The sequence below is a fragment of the Zootoca vivipara genome, chromosome 17 (assembly GCF_963506605.1).
Source record: "Zootoca vivipara chromosome 17, rZooViv1.1, whole genome shotgun sequence".
In the NCBI taxonomy this organism is placed as follows: domain Eukaryota; kingdom Metazoa; phylum Chordata; class Lepidosauria; order Squamata; family Lacertidae; genus Zootoca; species Zootoca vivipara.
In genome coordinates this window covers 14,201,397-14,212,981 of record NC_083292.1, presented here as the reverse complement: position 1 = coordinate 14,212,981, position 11,585 = coordinate 14,201,397, and the positions used below count along the sequence as shown (strand labels likewise).

Sequence of the window (11,585 nt, the reverse complement as noted above, 5' to 3'; positions counted from 1 at the left end):
ATTTATTTTCCCGAAGGGATATTTCCTGAAAGTTAGCAATGGTCTTTAAACGCTGTTAATTCATGCTTTTTTACACAACTCTGGTAGTCTGGAAAACGCTGGTGCTTTATTTTAATCTACACGGCGGTCATATTAACATGTAACTTGGTTTCTGTCACCTCAAAACATGGCGTTTGACTTCTGCATGTTATATTTAACGAGATCCAGAATTTTAGAAATGATGTCACCTGATTCCTCTGCAACCCCAATGCATTGTGGGAATCTGTTCAGAAGCTGACTTAGCGAGGACAACTTACCTCATCCATTGTTCGGAAATTTCACATTTAACCACTGTATTTGCTACAGGGAAATAAATAAAGGACCCTTCAAAATCCACTGGGGTTTTCTGTACCCTATCTGGGTGTGTTGAATGGATTCCTTTTGTGGTTGCTAGCTTTCATCAGCAATTTAAAACACACTTATGATAAGCTAATTCAACATTTGAACACTGTGGAGTGAGGTGAAATTTCCCCACTCAGATTAATTTGAAGGTTGCTTGATAGTATCATGAAGGTGGAAAGAAAATAATGCCTATGTACTAATATGCAAATCTCCAAACTCTTTCCATACAAGACAATTCCCTTCTTTCACTATCAGGCTAAAAAAACAAAAACAAGAAAAGGGATGGGTTGTTTGTTTTTAAAGGACCTATAACGTTCCCTCTCCAAAGATCATTTGTCTGTCTGAGGTTGATCTTGACTATTATAACACGGGCTGCTAGTTGCTTAATGCTAGTTGTGACATCACATGGAGACGTCATGCTCAGAGTTCTATATCATCCAACTTCCCAGAACCAGGCAACCCTCCAATGACCAGCGATGGAATACCTAGTAAGTGGCTGGAAGAGTACGCCAACAACGTGACCAAACTTATCCTTGCGTCTGCCTACAGCACGATGGACGATGCTGCCGTCCTTAAAAAAAGAGGCTACATCATGGGATCAAATTTAGGAGAAGGCTCTTACGCCAAGGTGAAATCGGCCTTCTCCGAACGGCTGAAATTTGACGTAGCAGTAAAAATCATAGACAGAAAGAAAGCTCCGCTGGACTTTCTGGAGAGGTTCCTTCCGAGGGAAATAGACATCTTAGCCAAAGTGAACCACCGATCCATCATAAAAACCTACGAGATCTTCGAGACGTCGGATGGCAAAGTCTACATCGTGATGGAGTTGGGAGTCCAGGGAGATTTGCTGGAGTTCATCAAGAGCAAAGGGGCGATGCCCGAAGACATTGCGAGGAAGATGTTCCGCCAGCTATGTGCCGCTATAAAATACTGCCACGATTCTGACATTGTCCACCGGGACTTGAAATGTGAAAACCTGCTTCTGGACAAGGATTACCACATCAAGCTTTCGGACTTTGGCTTCTCCAAACGCTTGACACGTGATGAAGAAGGCAAAATAATCCACAGCAAGACCTTCTGCGGTTCTGCTGCGTACGCCGCCCCAGAGGTGCTGCAAGGCATCCCCTACGAGCCCAAGATCTATGATATGTGGAGCCTAGGCGTCATTCTGTACATCATGGTCTGCGGCTCCATGCCTTACGACGACTCCAACATTCGGAAGATGCTGAGGCTGCAGAAGGAGCACCGGGTGCATTTCCCCAAGTCGAAAAACCTGACCATGGAATGCAAAGACCTCATCTACCGCATGCTCCAACCGGACGTCGCCCGGCGGCTCCACATCGACGACGTTTTGAGCCACGTGTGGATGCAGCCCCCGAAACCCAAGTGCGTCTCGACGACTTCCATCGTGAAAAACGGGGAGAGTTCCCGGACTGAGTGTGATCACAAGCCAAATCACAAAAGCGAAGTGCAAGTAAGCAGCAAGTCGGAGTCCAAACAGGTGGCACATTCCCGGCTGGAGGTAGTAGAAGGAGTGGGGAAACTGGGGGAAACAGGGAAGACAGACACCCTGGCAGAAGACGTAGTACTGCCCCAGTTTGAGAACACGGAAAACTGATACACCTGGACCAGCAGATGCCCATCCACTCAGGCAACGGAGAATAGGTAGCCCAAATGTCCTATCAAATGGACACGGTGGTTTCAGGGTCGGGAGAAGATAAGAGATTAGTGGAGGAAGGAATCAGAAAAGCAGACTAAATGAAAAGAAAGTAAAGAGGTTTCTTTATAAGCATTTTTATACTTATATATATTGATACCTATAAAAGGACACAAGATTATTAAATATTTTATACCTTGATGAATATTTTACTGTAATTGCCCACTGCCTATGAACCAAAATGGGTGGTGTTTTTAATCACCTTGGAATTAAGCTCACGTGCCTTTGAAAATACAAGGTTTTACGCTCTCCAAGTAAGGGGCAAGGCCTCACTAAAGAGAGGCAGGCAGTTGCAAAGGGAGTCTCAAGGTCCTTAAAACCCACTCCAGCTTTTAGGCCCCACCTGCACCCCTGCAACACTTTACACTGTCATGGCTTCCCCCAAAGAATTCTGGGAACTGTGGATTGTTAAGGGTGCCGAGAGTTGATAGTAGACCCAGATTCCCAGAACTACAATTCTCAAAGTGGTTTCATGGTCAATAAATAAACAACAATAAATAATAATTGTAGCCATGGGAGGGAAATAGGTTTCCTAACTCTCAGCACCCTTAACAGATCACAGTTCCCAATTTTATTTTCAGTGCAAAGTGGGTGTGGAATGGCTTTAAACATTTGTGTAGCAATGCCCTCCGAGCAGTGTAATAATAATGACACGTGACACAGAATTTAAAGGTTAAATTGGGTGGTTCAGGCCACAACTTTATTAAATATGCATGTTGAGCGGAATTGGCTTAGGCGTTGGAACCTATCAGACTAAATCCGACTCCAACCCGTGTGTTGAAGTCCGTGAGAAGTTAACCACCAGAAAGGAACCCGGCGATGCCGATCAACCGGAACTCCTACTGTGGCCACCGTACGGGGCGTGCCTTACGGCCCTGGCGACTCCCGGCTCTGGACCAAGCCTCGCCCCCGGAATCCTTTAACGGAATTACTTCTTCAAATTTGGGCAGGTGATGACGCAATCTGCCCCTCCTCCATCTTATTGTTATGCAAATTTCCAACGCCTAACCGCCTAACCTAAGTTGTGACGACATGCTACGAGGTAGGCGAAAAACCCATCATGGCTAGCCCAGTATGGGAAAAGTCCTACCCGGTCCACTGACTAACCAGGCAACCGACCAGGTCCGCAGCAGCGCCCCCTATTCTCTTTTTAAGGGGCGGGTGGGCGGGTGCTTCTGTTCGCTCCGGCGAACCCGGGATGAAGAGAATGAGCTCCGGCAGCGCGGTGGGTTAATCACTGCGGCCCCGCCCCCCCATCCCTATTGGACAGGGGCGTGGGTGACGCAGGCGGGAGCTTCCATTGCGCAGGGGCTGACACTGCAGCCCCCACGCAATGGGCTCGTCGGGCTGCCCACAACTCCACCTCCGGCAAAGGCACGGAAGTGGTTTTGTGTAGCAATGCCCTCCGAGCAGTGTAATAATAATGACACGTGACACAGAATTTAAAGGTTAAATTGGGTGGTTCAGGCCACAACTTTATTAAATATGCATGTTGAGCGGAATTGGCTTAGGCGTTGGAACCTATCAGACTAAATCCGACTCCAACCCGTGTGTTGAAGTCTGTGAGAAGTTAACCACCAGAAAGGAACCCGGCGATGCCGATCAACCGGAACTCCTACTGTGGCCACCGTACGGGGCGTGCCTTACGGCCCTGGCGACTCCCGGCTCTGGACCAAGCCTCGCCCCCGGAATCCTTTAACGGAATTACTTCTCCAAATTTGGGCAGGTGATGACGCAATCTGCCCCTCCTCCATCTTATTGTTATGCAAATTTCCAACGCCTAACCGCCACTCGAGCCCCCCCAGGCTCGCCGCCAATCCGCTCACATGTTATAATAACCTAGGTATTAATTTCAGCGTAGCCCTAATTAGAGGTTTTGCGCTCTGTTAATTCGTTGTAAGATATGAATTAAATTATTACCGGGGGAATGTGACCCTACTCTCTTATTCGCCTAATTAAGATCTACGTTACAGTACATCACGTATGGCGGCAATAATGTTCAGTAGCCAGGCGTCATTCCCGATCGGAGAAAGGTGAACGCCATCATCGCGATAGAGGGCTGCTTCACTTCGCTTCAGGGTGGGATGCTGTATAACCCGGCCATTCAATGATAACACTCTGCGGGCCACGACTGAGTTCAAAAGCCTCCTGGACTTGTTCAAGGCTTTAGGGCAACGGCCATCACGCCAACAGCGCCTTTCCAGCAAAGAGGACCACAGAAACGTCATCTGCGGGAAACTCTCCCTCAACCAGTCAAGATCTTTGAATATATGTTTCCTCAACTCGACCGCGTTGCGGTAAGCCAGGTCGTTTTCGCCAAGTTGCACAATCAGGAAATCTGGGGGGCCAAGTGAAGCAGCCCGGGCCTGGATGATCGGCAGCAACTCGTTCCACCGCATACCCCTTCTGGATATCCAGGAAACCTCCACATTATCTGGGAGGCCGAGCCCGCATCCCAGACCAACTTCAATTGCTCTTCTCTGGGCCCAGTGCACTATACTGTGCCCTGCTATCCAAACCCGGATGAAATGGTAACCTGAAAAGTAAAGATGAAAGCCGTATCAGCACTGCCACCAGAGTCGCCAGCGTCAACCTACGTGCGAATGTACCTTTTGTAGGCATTCGACTTCCATCTCCCCATCTCCTGGATCCTTTCCGATGACAAGCCTAGATGCATAGCGGAAGTGGCAGCACCAATTCTAAAGGAATGGGCAGAAAATTCCGCGGGGTTGTACCCGCAAAATGCAATGGCTTTGCGAAGTACCCTGGTAAATTGCTGGCGAGTGAGCCGAGCACCATCATGGTGAATGAGCAACGGGCCAGGACCCGGCGGTCGGAGATAAAGATACCGTCTAGTGTCCTTCACTGGACAAGGACCTGCAGCACCTGTTGCCGGGAGGCGAATGCTAGCGCCTCTCCCCCTCTGGTCCGTTTTTGAGTGGCGGACGTGCACAATAGCTTGGGCTTCGGACAGTGATAGATCCCGTAATAATATACCCCGGGTAATACCGTCAGGGTGGTCCTCACACACCACTTCCCCAACCCTAAGGGCCCCGAAGTAAGCTAACGAAAAGGCTGCCGAAAACAGCCGCGCTTCAAATTTGGACCAACAAAGAGTCCTCAAATGCCTATGGATTTGGGTAAGCATCTCAAACGTGATGGGCCGCCTGGAATCGGCAACGGGGGGCTGCTGCCTACGCCAGCCTTCCATTGCTCTACGCAAATGGAAGTTATCGCACGGGTCGGTGAGATAAAGAGATTTCGAGAAAAAGGTGATAGCTGCAGTGTGGATGCCAAGGGTCTTAGCGGCGCGGCCCAGCCCTCTGAGGTGTACCACGTATTGCATAACCTCCTCAGGGGTTGGTGGACTCTTGATGCGCCCACCAGCGCCCTTCTGCCGGAAGGCAAGGAAGTCTGCCCATGCTCGTTTGTAGGAGCTGAGGGTGGCGGGGGCCACGGAAGCAAATACTCCCTTCAGTATTTCCCGTTTCCAAGGTTCCATAGGTGTTCCGGGAACCTCTCTGGACACTGCTGCGCATCTGGTGCTAATGAGCGGAAGCGGTCCATCTGGAAACGAGACAAAGCATCTGCGATATTATTGCTTAGCCCCGGCACGAATTTGGCTGAGAAGTGCATATTCAACTCGAGACTGCGCAGCACGAAATGACGCAGGAGGGCAGACACCCGCTCCGACCGCGACGATTGCCTGGTAAGCACACTGACTACCGCTTGATTGTCCGTGTTGAAGCAGACCCTCCGGTTCCTGAAGTCGTCCGACCAAAGATGCACTGCTACCACTATGGGAAAGAATTCTAGAAATGTTAAATCCCGGGTAATGTCTGTATTTTTCCAACTAGGAGGCCAAGATTCAGCACACCATCTTCCTCTGAAATATACCCCGAAACCAAATGCGCCCGCTGCGTCTGAATGAATCTGAAAGTCGGAATATAATGTAATGTTATCCTGCCATAACGATACGCCATTGTAGTGTTCTAGAAAGGTCAGCCAGTTCAGCAGGTCCGCTTTCACCCCTTTTGGCAAGCGAGCCCTATGGAACGGTCGGGTTAGTCCCACAGTGAGCCTGGCAATCCTCCGGCAAAAAGGGCGCCCAGGCGAGATTACTCTACAAGCGAAATTAAGGTGCCCTAGTAGCGATTGGATTTGTCTCAACGTGACTTTTTTACGAGGAATGAGGTGTCTAATCAACTCCTTGAGGGCTGTAAGTTTCTCAGCCGGCAAACGCGAGGTTTGGGCTACCGTATCCAATTCAATACCTAAATACGTCAAACGAGACACAGGTCCTTCAGTTTTATCAGCCGCTAGCGGCACCCCCAGTTCGCTTGTAAGGGAAGCGAAGGCCTCCATGAGGCCTGCGCAATCAGCACTGTGCGCTCCACCCACGAAAAGGAAGTCATCCAGGTAATGAGTGACACCTGACAGACCAGTCCTAGCACGAAGGGCCCAGTCCAGGAATGTGCTAAATGTTTCAAAGGCCGAACAAGCGACGGAACATCCCATAGGCATAGCTTTGTCGATAAAATAAGCGCCCTCGAACCTAAAACCCAACCATTTGTAGTCGAGGGGGTGTACAGGAAGGAGGCGGAAGGCCGATTCGATATCGCACTTCGCCATCATGGCCCCTTTGCCAAACTGGCGAACCAGCTTCACGGCGTGGTCAAAGGACGCGTATTTTACCGTACAAAGCTCTTGCGGAATACCGTCATTAACTGAGCTGCCCCTAGGGTGCGAAAGATTATGAATCAACCTAAATTCTCCTGGGGCCTTTTTAGGAACTATGCCTAGCGGGGAAATGTGAAGGTTGGCTATGGGAGGGGTTAAAAATGGGCCCGCGACCCGGCCCGCCGATAGTTCTTTATTTATCTTCTTGATGGCTATGTCGGGACGCTCCCTGACCGATTTCTGATTTGGTGGGTCAGTTGTGGAAGGCGGGATCTGGACAGGGATGCGAAAACCAGAAGAGAAACCCTCTTCGAGGTACACTGCAGCAGATCTATTAGGGTATAGGGCTAGCAACATTTTTAAGGGGTTCAGTTTTACAGGGGAGTAGGCCAAGGCTAGAGAACAGTTAGACTCTATGCTGTCCGGAGGCTGCACCGTGGGAGGCACCGGTGGGGTATCTGGGGCCCTGGTGAGAATTGCCCTTGGCCCCCCGAAAGGACTGCTTCCCCTTGAAGCAGGATACCCCCGGATGCTGACCCAGGCACTTCTCACATTCGTGAGTGTATTTGCAGTTGGGCCTCTGGCAAAGCCCTTTATTGAACTCCCAACAGACCCTGCGCCGCGGGTCTTTTCTAGGCTCGAACCTGCTTACCTTCGGGGGGTCAGTTTGCTTTTTCTCAACATACGGCACTACATGGTTACTCCAGTAATGTTGGTGCCGTTGGTCCCAACGCGTTTTTGGGTTTTTAGAAGCATTCCTGCGGAAGTCTTCATCGTAGTTCAAAGCTGCCGTCTCCCCCGCCATCTTGTGAGCCAACCTAACGTCGGCCATGTAAGCAAATAGGTGCACCGCTCGCTTTGGGTATGCCGCAGAGATCACGGCCGCCCAGATGTGAATGCCCTCTAACCAATTTTCAAACGTGCGGTCCGCCCGAGGCGTCCTATATCGCCGACCCCTGTAATCCCGGCGCTTCTCCCCCTTTCCCATCATCTGAGTCAGGGGAAGAATGGTGAACACGTCGATATAGTCCCCATTTAAAAATTTTTTCCCTCTTTTTATCTGACAAATGAGAACCCAAAAGGATATCCGTGTCCGAATTTGTGGCATACTTCTCGTCGGGAATCAACGCACCGTCGCGCCACTCCAGCGTACCCCTAAATGACTTACGATGGGCGCTGGCCCTCCTTTTATGCACCCAGAGGGGGAAACCCATCTGGTCCTCCCCCACACCCCAATAATCCTCCATTGGGATGTCACATTCCGAATCCGAGGACGTACCTGTGTCGTCGTCCGAGTCGTCCCTTCTGCTCCTCTTCCGTTTCTCCGACTTCCTCTTCGCCTTTCCTCCCTGGCGACGGTCTTCACCATCCCGCGTCTCCGCGACTCCGCCCACCGCGCGCCCCGCCGCCTCGTCATCCGTGGTCGAATCGCGCGCCTGCACCCCCTGCTGAGCCGTAGCCGCCGCGGGCTGGGTTCCCTGCTGACCTGCAACAGACTGGGCCGCCCCGCTGAGGGAGCCGGGCGCCTGAGACCCTGAAGCCACTGAATGATGGCCGGGAGCATTGGAGCGTGCTTTCTGCGACCGGGTACGTGGTCCCTGAGCCGCATCGCTACCCCCCCCCCCGAGGTGGAGGTAGAGAAAAAGGAAGCAGAGGTGGAAGGCCCATCCTGGTCATTGAACTGGGTATCTGCTACACAATCCTGCGAATTAGGGGGGGACTCATCCTGTAGGCTTTCGGCCAGAGGGACCAGCGTGCTGCAGAGAGGGCCCAACTGGCCGCAAATAGATTGCAATGCATTAACCGCCTGGGCGAAAGCCTTAGGATTCACCTTAGCTGCCAGGTTTTTGGCCTGGCCCTGCTTGCCCTTGGAAGCCATGGTCACAAGGACTTCCAGAAAGGCTCTGAACTTAATTACCTCCCTTATATTATTATGATTATGCTTATGTTTATTTTATTTTATTTATTTATTTATTTGCTGATTAATTTTAATTAATTCCTTTATTATTATTATTATTATTATTATTATCAATTTATTTATTATTATTATTGTTATTATTTGTTTTTTTATTTATTTATTTATTTTTATTTTTATTTATTTTATTATTTTTATTATTTATTTATTTATTTATTTTTTATTATTTATTTATTTATCTATTACTCATACAATTATTAACTATATTTACCTATGTATGAGCCTGTATTCTCCTATTATCCCGCCTATTATTTATTTATCTATGTCCCGGCTGTATCTGTATATTTATTATTATTGAACAATTATTATTTGTGACTTCCTAATTATACTGGCTAATTCAAAAGAATTACAAATAGGCCCAGAAAATTATATAACAAACAATCAGCAACTTCTATATACTGCGATCAATTCCCAATATTATGCCCCACCAACAATAATCAAATCCAAAATTAACTTCAGATAGCCGCGAATATCACTAATTGCCCCGTACCACTTTATATTATTTTATTTATTTGTTTATTTTTTATATCCATATATAATTAATACCGAGTAAGAGTACCAAAGAGCAGTCCAACCAATCAATTCTTACTAACCCCCGGCGGTAACCAGATAGCCGATAATCAACAAATGCACTTGGGGAATTGCAAGAATTATTTAAATGCCAAGAACTAATTCAAAACCAAGATAAGACTGTTTAACGTAGGATAAAACCACAACGCACTGAAAACCAATATAAGGGAATAAACAGTGAGCTGCTGCTACCGGCAAAACAAGGCCACCCACAAGATGGCGCCCGCCACGTGGATGAATTAGCCACTCAAAATGGCGCTGCCCTCACAAACACCGCCCTCCCCAAGATGGCGTTAGGCAGCAGGACAAAAAACCACAAACACAGCACACACACAGCCCTTCCCAAAATGGCGCCCGCCACGTGGATGAATTAGCCACTCAAAATGGCGCTGGCCTCACAAACACCGCCCTCCCCAAGATGGCGTTAGGCAGCAGGACAAAACCACAACACAGCCACACACACAGCACTGCCCTCCCCAAAATGGCGCTTGCTACACAAAACAAACAACGATCACACTGAAACGGGGGTTACCAAAAACACGCTCCCAAGCCACCAATGATACGAACCAATGGATGAACGAAGGATAGCAACCAGGAGGGCAAAGTAAGATAAGCTGCAATCTCAGGCGGGGAACCGGGGGCCGGGGGGTAAGGCACAAGGGGGTTGCTTGCCTAGCGCGGGAGGGAGGAAGACAGGCGCCGGGGGGGATTTTTTCCGCTAAAGCGGCTAGCTCACCAAACGTGATGGTCCCTGGCACAAGGGTCCCAACGACGAAAGCGGGGAGAGAAGGCAGCCGCCTCTGACTCTGCCCCCCAGATCAGCTAGGAAACTCCTGTCTTCAAAGACGAAATCCCCTCCGTGCAGGCGCCGCTGCTTCGCCGCGGCTACAGAGGCTCCTGGAAGCTGTGAGAGCCTCAGGCCCGGATACCGCTGGCTAGCTCTTTTCCGTTGCCGGCTCCGCCGCGGCCGAGCTCCTGAGGCTGCGGGAACCCAGACTCGAAGAACCAGCTGACTGGCGCTAAAACGCAGCTGCCAGGAACAGCTGATGAGCGGAGAAGACTAACCAGCGGATGAAGCCCCCGACGTGCCTCCGATAGCAGGACCTGGAAAAGAAGGGAGAATAAAAGGGACGAGGTGGGGAAAACAAGAAAATGGGAACCCAAAACAAAGGGAAGACACGAGGCAAAAGAACCACGAACGCCGCGACGATAGCTGCTTCTGTTCGCTCCGGCGAACTCGGGATGAAGAGAATGAGCTCCGGCAGCGCGGTGGGTTAATCACTGCGGCCCCGCCCCCCCATCCCTATTGGACAGGGGCGTGGGTGACGCAGGCGGGAGCTTCCATTGCGCAGGGGCTGACACTGCAGCCCCCACGCAATGGGCTCGTCGGGCTGCCCACAACTCCACCTCCGGCAAAGGCACGGAAGTGGTTATAGTGTGTATGGGGGCTTTGTGAGCCTGTAAAAGGGCTTGCTTGACTCAACCCAGACCAAACAAACAAAATGACATCTCTATGTAAATTGCCTGCATTTCTCCCTCTGCAAAATAAATGATGTTAGATGTCAACGGGCAACTCCAAATTGTAAGAAGCAATCGCTTCCTTAATACAGTGGTACCTTGGTTCTCAAACTTACTCCGTTCCGGAAGTCTGTTCCAAAACCAAAGCGTTCCAAAACCAAGGTGTGCTTTCCCATAGAAAGTAATGTAAAATGGATCAATCCATTCCAGACTTTTAAAAACAACCCCTAAAACAGCAATTAAACATGAATTTTACTATCCAACGAGACCACTGATCCATAAAATGAAAGCAATAAACAATGTACTGCAGTCGCACAATCAATCAGTAGCTGAACTGGGTTCCACAGTCGCAAAAACAAAAACGCAAAATAAATAGCAAAAACAGAGAGTGTAACACTCAAATTGGAAGCGTCACACTCAAAACGGAGCACATTCAGCTTCCGGAAGAAGTTCGCAAACTGGAACACTTACTTCCGGGTTTGCAGTGTTTGGGTTCCAAGTTATTCAAGTACCAAGGCTTTTGAGAACCAAGGTACCACTGTACAATTTCTGTTAGCTTTAACACACCAGAAAAAGACTGGAAAAATCATTCCCTGCTAAGCTGCCCAAATTTCATTTGGTTATTTAGATGTAGGTTTGGAGCTTACTGCGTTGCAGATTCAGCTCCCCTCCACACCAAACCAAGCTAATTAAATGCCACTTTCCCCAAAGGATGCTCTCCAAAGAGGTCATTCTGGCTGCAGC

The 11,585-nt window shown here is 49.3% G+C and overlaps 1 protein-coding gene across 1 annotated transcript; it reads left to right on the top strand.

The window, feature by feature from the left end:
• The first annotated feature begins 858 nt into the window (after positions 1–858).
• On the top strand, positions 859–1,999 carry LOC118076169 (testis-specific serine/threonine-protein kinase 2). Its single transcript, XM_035098781.2, has one exon. The coding sequence runs from the start codon at positions 935–937 to the stop codon at positions 1,997–1,999; it is 1,065 nt and encodes a 354-aa protein (XP_034954672.1). The 5' UTR covers positions 859–934.
• The last annotated feature ends 9,586 nt before the right edge of the window (positions 2,000–11,585 follow it).

Bases quoted from the DNA above. Each gene is read 5' to 3' on its own strand.
- LOC118076169 (XM_035098781.2), top strand. From the start codon at position 935: ATGGACGATGCTGCCGTCCTTAAAAAAAGAGGCTACATCATGGGATCA.